Consider the following 17,297-nt stretch of genomic DNA (forward strand, 5'->3'; position numbering starts at 1 on the left):
GTTGCTCTATCTCAGACACAATGATAACTAGTTATACGTCTGTTAGGGTTATAGGACTAAAGCAACAATACTAAATTAAGTATAACCTTTACAAGGAAACCATGTTATTTAAAATATTGCTTATAAACAAGGGAGTTATAAGGAAATTTACATGTTTTTTCTTTTACGTGAATAATATTTTTGTTCACTTATGACGTTTTTCGTTCTACACAATATAAACAAATGTTTATGGATCTTTATTTGATCTTTTTTTCAAAATCTGTATTAAATGAAAGAAATAATTTCGTACTAAATCTAACATTTCGAGCGTCTTTTTATTTGAAAAGCAGCGCAAGATATGTTTTTAGGACATAAACTGGCACATCCTAGCTTCACTTATGTGATATTTCTTTTAAATAATACTTTTATCCATTATCCAGGTTATTATTAGAAATCGTAGAACCAGAGGCGTGCAGTTTGATTTTCAAGGTACAACGTATGAAGTGAGAGCTAGAAGGGAAGTCATTCTATCAGCTGGGACAATGAATACACCTCAGATCCTGATGTTATCAGGAATTGGACCAAGGAAAGAGCTCGAACGGTTCAAGGTAAAAGCACCATTAATTACTGTTATTAAATTAGGTTATTATTAATGAGTGATAAAAAATCATTAAAAGTTTTGATTTGGAAACCTTTTCTTGGATAGAAAACTGGGGTAAACCAAATTTTAGTCCTCTTGATATATTAAGAGATCAGAAACAAATCTGAATGTTATTTAAACGAAAAATTTGCAAACTATTCTTGAGAAATATGTATTTACAAATTACGGATAGCTTCACTGCTCATTTTGATAAGACAGGCATTGGATGGGATACTGAGGCTGTTAAATAAAAAAAAAGATTTTAAATTAATCATTTTACTGTGCTGCTATCCATTAATGCACTTCTTAAAAAATCCTGTACTAAGAATTTGAGGTAGCTTTCACGCGCTGTACCTTGATTAATTAATCATTTAGTCAATCAAACATAATTCATTGCATCCCTAGACTGAATTCAAGATATTTACTAACTCTCCCAGCTACCCACCTAATACCAAAAATGCCAAGTGTTATGTATAAAGATAAAGGATATGCAATACTTAACGGGATAACTTGCTGAAGGCAATGAGCGAAGGATGAGATTTACTATTGAAGACATGTACTGTGTGGTAGGAAAGAATTTAAATTAAAATAAGGAAAACCTGTTCGCAACTGGGAATTAAAGCAGAAATAAACTGCTATCATTCAGGGATTTCCCTCATTTGGTATTTCTGAAGAATAAAAATGCAGGGAGTACGTGTTAGATTAGGTATAAGTTCAGGGGCTACCTATTATTTACTCTGAATGATAGGTAATGGTACGGTAGTAGTAGTAGTAGTATAGTAAGTAGTTAAAGGCCCTTTACGTTACCTATCCATATTTAACACTGCCTTCCTGGGACCCACGGTGCCGTTCTGTAGTCGAAGTGCTGCTGCTGTTTTCATAACCCGACATCACAAGCTCATGTTCGGACTTATGGAGGTGGGGCATTTGCACCGCTAACTAGATTACACATTAAACTCTGTACACACGTAATGGTTAAAACAGAAATTTATTACAGTGTTGCTTAAGTAATCTATTAACGTGCTTGGACTGATGGGGTATGGCATTTAAATGTGTTCGAAATGATTGCATCTTCCTCACCCCTGGCCATTTGTTGTTTAGAAATACATAAGCTTAGCCCTTACACTGCGGCGTGCTTCAAATTTCTAGAGGAGATTATTTCTTTACTGTGGAGTTGCATGCGCAAATATTGAATCCGTGTTTAATTGCTTTATTTCGCTGCTTCTGAAACCCTTTTTTTTGGCGGTAAGCTTCACAGTTTTATTCTTTACGTGCTTATTTCTGAGTGCATATCTTAGAGATGAAAATAAATACCTTCTGAAGTTGGATGAAAATGGCATTGTTAACGAGCAGAAAAAATATAATGTTCGGAGTGACCCCTCTCTCCATATGTATAGGAATCTGTTGAAGAGAGATTCTTTGCAAAGAAGTACGTGGGAAAGGCACCGTGCCCTGATAAACTATGTCATTTGTCCAAAGTAGTAAGTAGTTTAAAGTTCCGTAAACAGTTTTGAAGCCATGTTTGTAAAATGATTTATTTTTATGCTTTTATTATGAATATTGTTGCGCTATACAAGCTTGTATAAATAGGCTAGATGCAGAGGAAGCTTTGAAACTTGTTTTTTGTTTGAAACATATCTTACTGGCAATCGGCTGCAAATTAACCTAAGAGAAGTCAGACCTAAAATAAAATTTTCTTTAACGTATAAGAACTAATGCAGACCTCTAAAATCGTTCGCAGAGAAAAGTCTGAAGCAATAATCAACTTTGATCTAATTCGCTCACAAACTCTTATACATATAATTGCTTGGGGGGATTGCGAATATCCCTGAAAAATCGCCACTACAGCTTCATAAATGCGTTTTCGAAAAACTTGAAAAATGTCTAAGAGAAATCATTTAACATTACCAAATTGGGGACATAAATTGTTATCAAGGCCCAGTCGGGCTTATCTGTCCATAATCTCTAGTTGTATTTGAACTAATAATTTCACATAGTGTTGCAACTGCTCGTTTTGAAATCGTTGAGTATGTTAATCAGAAATTCGTTGAAGTTTTAAAAAATATGAAACAGATAATAAAACAATTTCGAAATTAGGGCTACCAGGTGCTCATGTTCGGGTGGATGAATACGCTATTAAAAATTTGGTTGCTCTAGGTAATGCTGTTTTTTCACAATGCGAGAAAAATGTGTACATTAATGATTCTTCATTTTTTAATTTATTTAAATATAATACAGGGCGATAATATTTGGTGGCAACAACCTGAGAACCGATACGCTGTTAGTGCTTCAACGCAAAATGTCGTTTCAAGACTATTATCCCATTCGGAACTAATGTCCGTTTTGGGATAATAATGCGAATACAAGAAGTGGCCACAATTTTAAAATGAAATAAAATGTGTGTTAAATAAATATACAGTTATTACAGAACATGCTCTATATTCAATATACAATTATTATAGAATATACTAGATGTAAATATAATCAGTAAATAAATAAATAAAATTACAGTGTAACTTTGGTTCACGAATGCTTTGGATTACGAACAAATCGGCTCACAAACAAATTTTCCAAACGAAAAATATCTTGGATGACGAACGATATCTAGAGATACGAACAAGTAAGCCCGCAAAAAATGATACCCCCAAAAGCAGCGCAAGAAATATCTTCAGAAGAAAAAGGCGGAAGGGAAGATGGTCCCAATTATTTAATCTGAGAAATTTTTTCAAAATGGGGTGAGGTGCACACGTTGATAGAACACCATCATCCTGATAAAGCAATACTAAGCCGTAATATAAATATTTGTTGCGGAAATGTATGCCTTGCTTCATGAACATTTTAAAACATAGACAGAAACAAATAATGATAAATAAATTTTTAATGGGACAAAGGATTAACGATTCTGAAGTAGACACAAGGAGTGTTTAGAGGGAAAATAACGCAAAGACAGCAGCTATCACATTTAGCTATCACATTTTAGATAGAATTTGAGTTCTGTTTTTATTACTTTATTTTATTTATTTATTAAATTTTTCCTCTCACTCAAAAAGTTTTTTAAATTCTCCCTTTTAGTGTCTGTCTTTAGTTTATTTATTTTATTAGTATTTGTTTATTTATTTTATTCATTAGTATTAGTTTATTTATTTTATTATTTTTCATTTGTTTATGCATTTTGTTTGTGCTATAACTTACTTGTAAGCCTCGTGGTGTACTTTGTGGAATATGAGAAATTGAAATTAGAAATTTTTTTTTTAAAGAGAAACCTGTAACATTTTGCAGTTTTACCTTTTTTACCGTTTCTACTGTTCTTCTCAGAAGGTACAATAAATTTTAATTCAAGTTTTCCTACTTTTTATATTTTAATATTGTGTTAAATATTAACAAATGCTTTCAGGTAGCTTAATATGTTAATCCACAACAGACAGATTCAATTTGAATAATAAATATCTTACATTTTTAGAATGGCAACAGAGTCAAATGAAAAGTGAAATGTCGCATTTATAGTGATTGGAAGCAAAATCCTATTTCGAGAATAATAGCTCATTTTGGGCTAAAAATAAAATGAAAAATACTGATAAAGACAGCAGTTTTCTGATATTCTGACAGAATAGAATTTCTCTTTCAAAAAATAACATTTTCCATTTTTGACTTTTCCACCTTTTTCTACTTACGGTGTTTTCGTAGAAATACGGTCAAATTTAATTCAAGTTTTCCTACTTTGTATATATTTACTATTATACTGTGTATGTGTTAATATTTTTTATGGGTTTAATAAATTCCATCGGTTTTGCATTTCGAACTTATAAAAGGTGTCCCAAAATTAACGCAAGGTTTGAATTTGCAATCATTTGTGCAGTAAACTGTTAGTAACCCTATTAAAAAACCATTTTAACGCTGATAGTTTAGTGTTAGTAAAAATGAAGCGTTACAAGAAAGAACAACGTGTTTTCATTGTTGAACAACATTTCAAAAACAATGAGTCTGGTGGCCACAGTTAGAAAATTTTACACACAATATGGTTGGAATAGTGATTTAACTTCAACTGTAAAAAATGTAACTGAAAAATTCAAGCAGTCTGGATCAATTGATGATTCTAAACACTGGTCGTTCAAAATCAAGCCATTCAAATGTCAATATTGAAGCAGTGCGTGAGAGTGTTGGTGAAAGTCCAGGAACATCAATTAGGACGAGAATTGCAAATTTAAAGGAGCTCTCTACAGCGTATACTCACTGTAGATCTGCGTCTCCATGTTTACAAAGTTAAACTGACATAATAACTGAAGTCTATGACCATGAACAGCGAAGAGAGTTCGTTGAGTGGATTATCGAACATCAACAAGTGGATGCCTATTTTTCGAACAAAATCATTTTCAGCGATGAATCACATTTTTACCTTGATAGCTTTGTTAATCATCAGAATTGCCGCATTTGAGGTTCAGAGAATCCACATGTGAATTGTCGAGAAACAAATGCAGCCTCAACGTGTCGCTGGTTGGTCCGGAATTTGGGCTGGAGGCATCATTGGACCATAAATTTTCGAAAATGAAGGTGGTCAAATAGGAAATGCTACTGGTGTTCGATATCATGATAACACAGTTCTTTTTTGCATGAATTGGATGATATTGATGTGGACAACATGTGGTCTCTACGAGACGGTGTGTGCCATATGCCATACAGGCCCTGAAACAATTCAATTACTGCATGAGACATTTCCTGGGCATGTACTCTGTCGTTCCGGTGATGAGAATTGGCCCCCCCTAGATCGTGTGCTTTAAGAGCACTGGATTTCTTTTTATGAGGTTATTCGAAATCAAAAGTCTACGCCAACAAGCCCAGAAGCATACGCGCATTCAAGGAGGAAATTCAACGCTGCATCAACGCAATTCAGCCACATTTATTCAAAATGGTCATAGAAAATTTCTACAAGAGAGTACATATGTGCCAGCAAAGGCATGGAGGCCATTTGCCCGATGGATTATTCCATACATAACCCTATCCTATGTACTTTATAATTCAATAAAAAATAACAATTTAAAGGAAAAAACTACGTTTTTTATTTAATTCAAATCTTGCGTTAATTTTGGGACACCCTTAATAAGAACTGATCTTTTCTGTGCAATTATTTTGAATACGGGAACGCATTATTTTGCATTAATTCTTTGAAAAACTGTTTCTGTTTACGAAACCTTTGAATGCTGAACTAGTTTCAAGATTAAGCTCGTGAATTGAGGGATTGCTGTGCAACAACAACAACGAAACAAGAAAGACATCAGGACCAAAATTAAAAACAAATAAATACAAATATTTAAAAATATTACTACAACATTAATTTTTTTAGCCCAAAGGGAGTTAGCGCAGAAGGGCTATTAACTTCGTTTTGTCATTTTGCGTCGAAAACTTTAAATGTCTGTTTCCCTTTTCAAATTGCTGCCTCCAAATATTATCGCCCTGTGTTATATTTAAAGAAATTAAATAATGAAGAATCTGCATAAATGTATGTATATTTCTCGCATTGGGATAAAACAACGGTACCTAGAGCCATCGAATTTTGAATAACTTAATCCTCCACCGAATATGGGCATCTGGAAGCCCTAGTTTGGAATTTGGAATTGGTTTTATTATCTACTTCATCTTTTATCAGACATTAAAGAATTTTTGATTAAATAACTCAACGGTTCCAACAAGGGCAACACTGTACGAAAAAAACAAAACAAAACAAAAAAAAAAAAAAAAAAAAAAAAAAAAAAAAAAAAAAAAAAAACATTTTTTCTCTAGCACAGACTGTGCATCGGAAATTCTAAAGATATGCTCTTTTAAATATATTGTGATGTTGCTCTCAAATTGAATTTTATGATTTTTATGTCAGCTGTTTAGCTGTTATTTTCCATATCGAATTTAATATGCCGCGCGATTTTTATGTAAGTATGTGAAACCGTAGACACTTGTCAAAAAGATGATTGAAAAATATTAATGAACTTCAAAATTAGATGAACCTACTATTACTATGTCTCTTGTTTAGATCCCCATTGTTGCTGATCTACCAGTTGGTAAGAACTTACATGATCAAATTGGAGTTGATGTAAACTTTCGCCTAAGTCCGTCCATTCCCGAAAGTCGATTCAAGGTTTTTAATCCTGCAAGCATTGAAGAATATATCCAAAACAGAACAGGTAATGAACTTTTGCTCATTATTGAGCTCATTTAAAGAGATTTTTCAATTTAAAGAAAAATTCATTTTCGTAAAAGTATTGTCTTAATAAATTATTCATGGCATAATTTTAATAATTTTATTAATGCTTTTACTCTTCCTTGACAAATACCTAGAAATTCTTGAAAGTTATAATTTCATTTAGTCCATATACATGGACTTCATATTTTATCTTATAATGTAAGAGGTGTATGCTAATTGAAGAATAATTCTTTTCTGCTGAAAATATTTCAGCATGAACCGATTAATCAGCAAACATTTTCTGGTAAATCTGATTCACTCTGAGAGAAATTCATAAGATATTTCCTATAAGATTTGTTGCTAGATCTTTAAGTTAAGAAATACTTTATAAAAACTATATATTTTATTTTATTGTAAGAAACATCTATTTTAAAAGCACATTTTATTTTTCACTTTTGAAAGGACTTCCGACCTCGATAATTAAATGGAATTTCAGAATTACTCCGATAGAACACTAATATCTGTCAAATGTAGGAACTGTCTGAAAAAACATACGGGAAAATAAATGAGTTTTGTATGTAAAGTCTTGTTGTACCTGGATACTCTCTCTGTTCTACACCCTCATGATGACAGGAAGCCTGTTATTATGCTTAAGCTGCTACTGCGTGTCCTCTGGGAGAGGGAAAAACTACTATCTGTGTACCACCGCCCGTAGACCCGGTACAAGACCCGGTAGGACATTATATGAGCATACAAGAGTCTTGAAGAGAGGAAAAACATTGGAATCCTGTACTGCTTCAAGTGAACAGTATATCATAAGCTTACAGATTAAACATTATGCGAGATTGAGTAATATACTTCGCAATAGACGTTTCTGAGTTAGGAACAATATGATGAGCAAAAGGCCTAAATATTATCAACATTAGTGTTATTATATGTAATTAACTTGAGAGCTTCCTTTAGACCCTTTTTCTGTTAATCGAGTTCTCCAAGTCTGAAGATTATTCTTTGAGGTTTCTGAGAGATCTATATCCGGTGTTTGGGCGCACTCATGTAAGTAATATCTCAGGTCGCCTATTTTATATAACCGGGTATTGGTATAAAAAATAACATCATCGATAATTATCGAAAATAACATTATAAATGAAATTCACATGAAAAGCGCTGCAAAATGTAGAATATTCGACATACATAAACCAAATAAAGATGCATTTACAACATGATACGTATGTTACGGGTGTAGGAATAATAACTAGCAAGTTGAAAATATTTGTGCTACTTATATCAGACAAAGAAAACCCTAGAAGTACATGGTGCGACACGCTGAAACTAACAAATATATTGAACGTTTGTACATATATTTTCAGTATATTTCAGAAATCCGTAAGACATAATTACTTTAACAATTACATCTACTAGCTAATGAAATCATGTGTTGTACATTCCATAGTACAATTTACAAAAATATTTAATGCAGAGCATTTCAGCTTCGTAAAAGTGGGTTACATGCCTGTTGTCCTGAGCATGGCACTCTACTGACGGCCGCCTGCAGGCAGTATCTTTTAAGCGATATGAACATTACAAAAACTAGAACATCATCAATGAGGGTAATTTCTTCTTTATAGATGAGAGTCATTTCATTAACCTGAATGATTCTGCGACGGGACACTTCTTCATTCCTCTAACATCAGAGTAACAGACCATTAGCATGATCCTGACATTCTCGTTTGGGAGGCCATTATGTTGAACACCTGTACACTTCCGATGGGCATACCATTAATTAGGATAGTTATTGTCAAGAAGTGATCCTCTAGCACTTGCTTCGTTTTCAAACTTATGTTGGTACAGGCTTCAATTTTATGTATTAACAAAACATTGAAGGGGAAAAAACACAAAAAACGCATCAGACTTGTGTTGTGGAGGAGATACTAAAAAATTAGAACATCTCAGGGTTAAACAGAACATGTTTAGGATTTTTTGGAAAAACGTCTTTTCGTACGACACATTTATCGGCGAACACCGGAAAACTGAAACAGATGGCTGTCGAGAAATGGGTAGATTTATCACAAGAACTGTTCGATCATTCTGGTGTTGAGTGTGAACGTAAGTGCCACACAAACGTTGCACTTAAGGGAGGTCGAAATTTTACTAAGGGACATCTGCTTGTTGTTCCTCCTCTTGGGTACATAACTGTTTGAACTTATGCCAACTCCATTTAAACAGCTCGTTTCCTGCTTGATTCTTTACTGAATGTTATATGTTTGTATACACTATTCATTTTCGTGCTAATTTTCTTTTATTCATCATTTAAACGCAAAATATATCTTTATTCTGATTTTAATGTGTCTCAAATGATTTCTAAGGAAGTTATTGTGGAGAGAAAAAAAAAACGGCTTAAGTTTTGCACTCTCGTATATTTATTATGATGAGAGTCTACATGCAAAATGATATGTATGGTGGTACAGAATCATATTTTAGATGCAACTGAGCAATTCCAGATTCCTATGCTGGCTTAACAACGAAATATTACAAAAGGAGAATTCACAAAAATCGCTCTCCAACATTGTGAGAGCAAAATTTAAAAGGATAAACCACTTTCTGCACCCTCATAAAATATTTTTTAGATTAAAATTCAGGCTGATAGAAAATGACATTCAACACCTTGTAAGGATCTTAAGTTTTACTAACGTTTATTTTTATTTTAAATCTTTACTATCACTTCTTATTTTCTACTTCCGGCCAGAATTAAAAGCTTTAACTTATTTATGCAAATTTGTCTGGCGAACGCCAAGTACTTAAGTTGTGGCTTTTTGCCAAGCGAGAGAGAGGAAGGAGTTAGTCGAAGCAGGCCGCTTACCTTAGCAGTTTTACTCGGTTGCTGGTTGCCTTCCAGGCCAGAGGTTTAATCCTCTTGATAATTTTAAACGTATTGTAGTGTTAACAGTTCTCTGTACTACATACGGCTTCCTGTTAATATAAGGCCAATCTTCCACGTACGCCCTTGTTTATTATTCCAAAGTTAAGTTAGAGTTTAGTTAAATATTTTTATATTCTTACGTTCAGACCACAAGTAGTTGGTCTCTGTATTCCGAAGTACGGAAATTATTGTAAAGAGTGAAAAATAAAGGGTTTCGTATACCCTTCCTGTGTATCTTGTCTACTTCCCACATTTAAAGAACATAGCTTTAGTAAGCTCCCTGTTCCGAGTCAGGTCTGTGCATGTTCCCAAAGAAAGTAAGACGGAACATTGAACCTGATAGTGGCGCCCAACGAAGAATAATAACCATGGCCGAGTTTCAAGAAGAACCCGTGCTGCCTGCAGAAGCGGCTCAGAATCCAGAAATGCCAGCTGCCGCCCTGGAAGGATTTGGTTACATCGTCCAGACCATGCGCGCTTCGAGGAAACCAGAAACAACATTTTAATGGAAACTCACCGGTAACCAGTTTTTTGGAAAAATTGGATGACCACTTCATGCTCTACCCCGTGCACGAGTTTCAAAAAGTTACCTAGGCTACCAGCGCTTTGAGGGCCCAAGCGCTTAACTGGTTCAAATGTATAGGCAGAAGTCTCTTGGGTCACGCAGGAAGTCCCACCTATACTTACGAAAATTTCAAGACTGCCCTAGTAAAAGCCTTCCCTGTCGTAAGGGATCGTGCGAAATTAGAAACGGAACTTTTCAGCATATATCAGCAAAGAATCGAAAATCTCTCAAGCTTTATTTTAAGAAAAATTCACGTCTTCAAACTCTTGTATGGAAACCGTCCGGATCCTGAGATAATTCAAGTGATTTTGCCGAGGTTACTTCCCCAAGTGCAAGACTTTATTGAATTAAGGAATCCGACTACACTGGAAAAGTTATTTGAGCTAGCAATCCAGTTTGAAAGTAGAAGAACGGCGGACATTGAAAGAAGACGCCAATATCAACAACGAAACCAATTTGGTGCGCCAAGACCACAGCAAAGTCAAGCACACGGCTACGGAAGCAAAGCGAATCAGTGGGCAAGGAAACCCGAGCATTCAAAAACAGCCGGCGAACGTCGACAGTTCAATAGCAATCCAGGAAAAAGTCTCAAGGCCAGTGGAAAAAGAAGGAAAGCATGGAAATGAAAAATAATTTAAACTAAAACGGATTTCTGCTGACGGGAGGGTGCGGAAATCCGAAGGCCAAGAAAACCCCTCTTCCTTCAAGTTAAATACAGTAATGGCGAAAAATTTGATTCTTCCGAAGATTGAAGTGTTGGTGAATAATATCAAAGCCACCGCACTCCTGGATACAGGCGCGCAGTGTGCCTGTGTGGCAGAAGATTTTTTTAGGAAGTATTTTCGTAAATATCGCATATATAATTCGGATAATAGGACAGTGTTAGCTGCGCAAGGAGAAAGATGTAAGTGCATAGGTAAATTACCGCTATACGTCCGTATCAAGGACAAACAAGTAAAGGTTATGTTTTTCATAGTAAATAATCTGCAAGCACATATTATCTTAGGAATAGATTTTCTTTCAGAGGCACAAGCAACGCTGGATTTTAATGAAGCGTCCCTTAAGCTGACGATGAAACCAGTTCGAGAAGAAAAGGCTGAACCGCCGATGTTAAACCTTGACCACCTGCCTAATGAAGAGCAACGAAGAATCCGACAAGTGGTAAGTGAATTTGCGTCGTTATTTAGTGATATTCCAGGATTTACTCAAGTTACTAACCATAGTATTGACACCGGAGATTCAATGCCAGTTCGCCACAAAGCATACCGGTATGATAAGAGTAAGGAAAAAATTATAGAATGGCACATCAGCGATATGCTACGTAAAAAGATCATAACGCCCATCTCAAGTAGTTATGCTAGCCCGGTGGTTTTATGTAAGAAAAATAATGACTATCCATTGACACATCCAAAAAGGTGGCGATTCACGATTGACTACCGTAAATTAAACTCCATATCTAAATATCCGGTAATCCGTTATCTATTATTGAAGAAATTCTAAGGAACATAACGTCGACCAAATATATGACGACTTTAACGACTGGTTATTTTCAAATAGGGGTTAGGCCTGAGGACGTACCTAAGACTGCTTTTATAACCAAGTCTGGCACTTATGCATTCCTGCGTATGCCGTTTGGCCTTTCAGGGGCACCGGGAATATTTCAGCGATGTATGGACATTGTGTTAAGGCCTGTTCTTGGAAAGTCCACATTTATCTATTTAGACGATATCATTATTACTAGTGATAATCTCGACCAACATGTACAGGATTTAAGACAGGTGTTTTCTTTATTAAATGAGGCCGGTCTAAAAGTTAATGTCGAAAAGTGCAAATTTGCAGCCCCTGAATTAAAATATTTAGGTTACAAAATATCTCAAAAAGGAATCGAGACAGACGAATCAAAAATAATCGCTGTACAAAAGTATCCGACTCCAAACACGGCAAAGAAGCTCTCTTCTTTTCTAGGACTTTGTTCATATTATAGGTCCTTTATAAAAGATTTTGCAGCTATTGCGGAGCCATTGTTAAAATTAAAAAGAAAAAATGCAAGATTCTCGTGGACGGCCGAAGCCAATAGTGCTTTCGAAAAATTAAAACAAGCATTAACGCAAGCCCCTGTGTTGAAATTTCCTGAAAAGGATGAGAATTTAGAAATTTCAGCGGATGCTTCGGGTTATGCGGTAGGAGCAGTACTTTCGCAAAATCAGCAGCCCGTGGCATTTTTTAGCCGAACTTTAAATCAAACACAAAGAAACTTTTCCGCGACCGAGAGAGAGGCACTTGCAGTTCTGTTAGCAGTGCAAAAGTTCCGAGTCTATTTTCGAAAGGCGCCAATAACAGTGTATTCTGATCATGCGGCGGTAACTAGATTGTACTCAGGGGAAAACTTATCCCCAAGGTTAATAAGATGGGCACTCAAGCTACAAGAATATAATCTGGTAATGAAGCATACCCCCGGAAAGGAAAATATCGTAGCAGATGCCCTATCCAGAATTAAAATAGATGAAGAAGGTAATACTGTAAAGGTGGCAATGCTCACAGCATGTACAATAATTTCCCGAGAAACTGTAATAACCGAACTGGGTAAGGATCCTGAGTTTGGAAGCATTTATGAGTATTTAAAGGATCCTGAAAATTTTAGCCACCAAGATATTGTGGCGATAAGAAATAGGGCGGCCCATACGAACTAATAGATGGTCTATTATTTTATACAAAAACTACGAATTCCAACAACGAGTTTCGACCTGTTATCCCAGCTAGTTTTAGATTAAATATCCTGCAGGAGCTCCATGACAGCCCTTTAGCTTCTCATGCTGGTATTCTAAAAACTATACAACGCGTACGCGAGGCAGTCTATTTTCCTGAACTGCAAAAGTTAACAAGGGCGTATGTCCAGTCCTGCCCAACATGTCAAGCAGTTAATTATATTAATTTCCGCCCGGCCGGGTTTCTAAATAGTATTAAATCCGAATTTCCAAATGAAATAATTGGCATCGATTTATTGGGCCCTTTCCTAAAAAGTCAGTTAAATAAAAGTCGCTATCTCCTTGTTATGGTTGATCATTTTAGTAAGTGGACCGAAATTGTTCCCTTAAAACGAGCCTCCGAGAAATTAGTTACTGATTATATTTTAAATAAATATATTTTAAAATACGGGGCGCCCCTAAAAGTTATATCGGATAATGGTCCTCAATTTGTAAGTAATGTATTTGAAGACATGTGCCAAAAACTGGGCATACGTCATTTAAAAATGGTCCCTTATCGGCCGCAATCAAATATAGCGGAACGGGTCAATAGAAATATAGTGAAAATTATCCGTAGTTATGTTAAAAATTTTCATAAAAGCTGGGATAACTATGTCAATTAATTAGCTTTCGCCCTTAGGACCGCAAAACATGATACAACGGGCAAAACTCCTGCTGAGTTATTTTTAGGCAGAAAGATTATAACGCCGTTAGATAAATTATTTTATGTTCATTAAAGAGCCCCAGAATTTAAAATGGGTGATATAGAAAAATTAATTAAATAAGCAAAAAAGAACACTGAATTAGCACAGGGAAAACAGAAACTTTATTACGATTTGAAACGACGGGGAGTAACTTATAAAGAAGAAGATGAAGTATTAAAAATTAAGCATTCACTTTCTTCAGCACCAGAAGATAAAACCGCCAAATTTTTTCCACGATTTGAAGGACCATATGTCATAGAAAAAATAACTCACGCTGTAGTGGTGTTAAAAGCCAGGAATGGTGAAACATGCTCCGCAAACATTGATCAAATATAACCCTACTATGATCATAATAAAATGCAAATTTTCAAAGATCTTTTGCAGGATCCGGCACGGCAAGCACGGCAGGCACAAGCTCCAGAGGTGGAACAACGACAAGTACAAGGGCAAGCCATTAGGAGGCAGGAGCAATTGAAAAGAAAGTTTCCCCGCTGGAAAATTGAAGGTAACAAGAAAAAGAAGCCGTTCCACCGTCCAAAAAAGAGAGCTCACGAACACCCCCAGAATAAAGAAGGGAGAAGTACGACGAATGCAAAGAAAGCCATGAGAAATAACGGCAACTATAACCCGGCTCCCAAACGGAAGATCTACCCATCCTACAGGACTCTCCGCAGCAAATGTCGCCGAACTGCGGAAGGGCCACCAGCGGCGGAGGAAAAGGTACAAGGAAAATTTGAACGGTCAGCAACGAGGTCCAAGCAGGAACGCGAAAGAAGTGTCCCGGTTCCACCAAGTCCAGCTGCCATCAAACGGCCAAGACCACAGGCAGAGGCGAAAAAGAAGGTATTCAAGGGTGACCGAACTGGAGGGAAAAGAAAGCTTCTAGAGGAAGGTACTGAAGGGCGAGCCCGCACAAGAAGGAGGATAAATCAAACTAGAATCTGCGCTACCTTCCAGGACTGGGCTCAGAAAAGAATGTTCGAATATCACAAAGATAAGTAAAATTTTATGTTACTTTGCAAACTTAGGTTAATCTTTCATTCTTACTGCAAGTGGCAGATTTCAAGAAGTTTCACCTCATGTGAGGTCTACCTTTATCGCCAAAAAGGCGAGAAATGAGTTGTTACCGATTTTGGTATTATGTTTTTCAATTACTCGCGCGTAAAACTAAAGTTGATGTATAATAGGAATGTGTAAATACTTAAATATTGTAAAAGTTATTGTATAAATTTTATTTAAAACATTCTGGCAAGAAAGAAGTTTTAGTCTGAAAGACTTTTTGAAATGTAGTATTTCAACGTAGAAGAATTGGCACTTGCTTGGAAAAGAATAGAAGTTAACAATGTACTACTAATGTATGTTTTAAAATGCGTAAAATTAACGGCATGTTAATATGTTCTTATATACAATATGAACTGTTATTTTAAATGTTAAGAAATACTATGATATGGTAAAAGTGAAAGTAATGCAAAAAATTTTAAAACTTATTCGTGTGACTGAAAAAAGACCAAATTATGGTGAATATGTGTTCAAGGTTGAATGAATGTAGTTAGGCTCTCTGACGCTACACTTCAGAGTTAGCCACTTTCAGAATAGTACCTCAGGGTTTAGAGTTGAAGATAGGGTGTGTTACGAGGTCTTGTTATGTTGAATTTTAACACGTTAGTGTTTTGATTGTAGGAGGCAGTGTTGAACACGTATACATAAACACATTCGTGTTTGGTGTTCTTTTACAACACATGTCAGAGAGCACGGGGAGAGATAATTAAAATAAAGTCATGAATGAAATAAGAATTTTAAGAGAAATGTAAATATTTATGTTACTTGCCATTTCATTGTGTAACATTTCATTAAACTAGTTTTCCTTCCAGATCTCTGGAAGGAACCAGATTTGAATAAAAGCTCCTGTTTAGATGCAGTACAGATGAAAAATTGGTTGTCCACGGAGCTGATATTGTAAAAACAAATTTTTTTTTAATTTCTAGTTTTTAGTGAGAAATGTTTGTAAAACATTGGCCTCGCGTTAGATTCTAGAGCTAAAAGTTTTCAACAAGGTCGTTTTAGACCTCAGTTTCAAACTAATTAACTCTGGCGGGAAGTATGTAAGGATCTTAAGTTTTACTAACGTTTATTTTTATTTTAAATCTTTACTATCACTTCTTATTTTCTACTTCCGGCCAGAATTAAAAGCTTTAACTTATTTATGCAAATTTGTCTGGCGAACGCCAAGTACTTAACTTGTGGCTTTTTGCCAAGCGAGAGAGAGGTGGTGTGGCGTATTTAATTATGGCAAAGCACACTAGGGCTATCTGCCTATGGGGAGGGATGCCTTTCGTGGAGGACTTTCTGAGGGAAACTGGCTCGTATACACGTTACACATGGGGAAAACCACGAAAACGCCCATGCAGCCAGCCCGTTCGCGGGATTCGAACCTCGGACCGAACTACCAGTGTTCAGCGTCTTTACCGCTCGGCCGCTGGTGGGCCCCGAGAGAGAGGAAGGAGTTAGTCGAAGCAGGCCGCTTACCTTAGCAGTTTTACTCGGTTGCTGGTTGCCTTCCAGGCCAGAGGTTTAATCCTCTACGTTTAATTTTAAACGTATTGTAGTGTTAACAGTTCTCTGTACTACATACGGCTTCCTGTTAATATAAGGCCAATCTTCCACGTAGGTCCTTGTTTATTATTCCAAAGTTAAGTTAGAGTTTAGTTAAATATTTTTATATTCTTACGTTCAGACCACAAGTAGTTGGTCTCTGTATTCCGAAGTACGGAATATTATTGTAAAGAGTGAAAAATAAAGGGTTTCGTATACCCTTCCTGTGTATCTTGTCTACTTCCCACATTTATTGAACATAGCTTTAGTAAGCTCCCTGTTCCGAGTCAGGTCTGTGCATGTTCTCAAAGAAAGTAAGACGGAACATTGAACCTGATAACCTAGAGACCCAAATCGTTTTGTATGATGTAATAATTACTTAGATGTATTAAAATTTAAATTAATTAAAATTTATTTTATAATAAATTTTATAATAATTTTGTAATAAATTAAAATTTATTTTGACATTTTAAGGGTATTACTTTTACACTCAATTCAGATGTTTTGCATATGATACGCAATGATGACTGAAGACACCATTTATCATTTCATCTCTAAAATCTTTGATTTTACATATATATATATATATATATATATAGTTTATTACCTGTTAATATAGAATGACAATTTAATTATTGTTTTTAAAGTTGGTTTATACAAACGCTTTGTTGCTTTACTGAAATAGCCATGAATAAATATTAATAACAATTTTTATCATTATTAGGTCCTTTAGCATCTCTACAGTTCGTATCATTTACGGCCTTCTTGAAAAGTAATAAAACGAATCCTAAGGTAGATTTTCCAAACTATCAACTGTACTTCATAGAAATGGCAAGCCTCGGATCATTTATTGGAATTGGGTTAAGGCCAGAGGTAATGTGTACCTTTTTATATTACATATAAAAATTCTTTTTAAATAAATGAATAAATGAATTTCTCACAATGTTTAAAACCAATATTTTAAAGCATTCCTAAAAGGTGGGAACG

General features: G+C 35.4%; 1 protein-coding gene across 3 annotated transcripts in view; it reads left to right on the plus strand.

Moving 5' to 3' along the window:
* The window catches only part of LOC118198301 (glucose dehydrogenase [FAD, quinone]-like), a 62,848-nt gene that overhangs the window by 29,905 nt on the left and 15,646 nt on the right, over positions 1-17,297 (plus strand). For all 3 annotated transcript variants that reach the window (XM_085825962.1, XM_035369945.2, XM_085825981.1), the window contains 3 exons: positions 420-587; positions 6,639-6,789; positions 17,035-17,183. In XM_085825962.1, the coding sequence (XP_085682088.1) occupies positions 420-587; positions 6,639-6,789; positions 17,035-17,183 (468 nt within the window). The remainder of the gene's footprint in view (positions 1-419; positions 588-6,638; positions 6,790-17,034; positions 17,184-17,297) is intronic.

Source organism: Stegodyphus dumicola, chromosome 1 (assembly GCF_044657685.1).
Source record: "Stegodyphus dumicola isolate Sdum_Otavi_A_Nest chromosome 1, ASM4465768v1".
In the NCBI taxonomy this organism is placed as follows: domain Eukaryota; kingdom Metazoa; phylum Arthropoda; class Arachnida; order Araneae; family Eresidae; genus Stegodyphus; species Stegodyphus dumicola.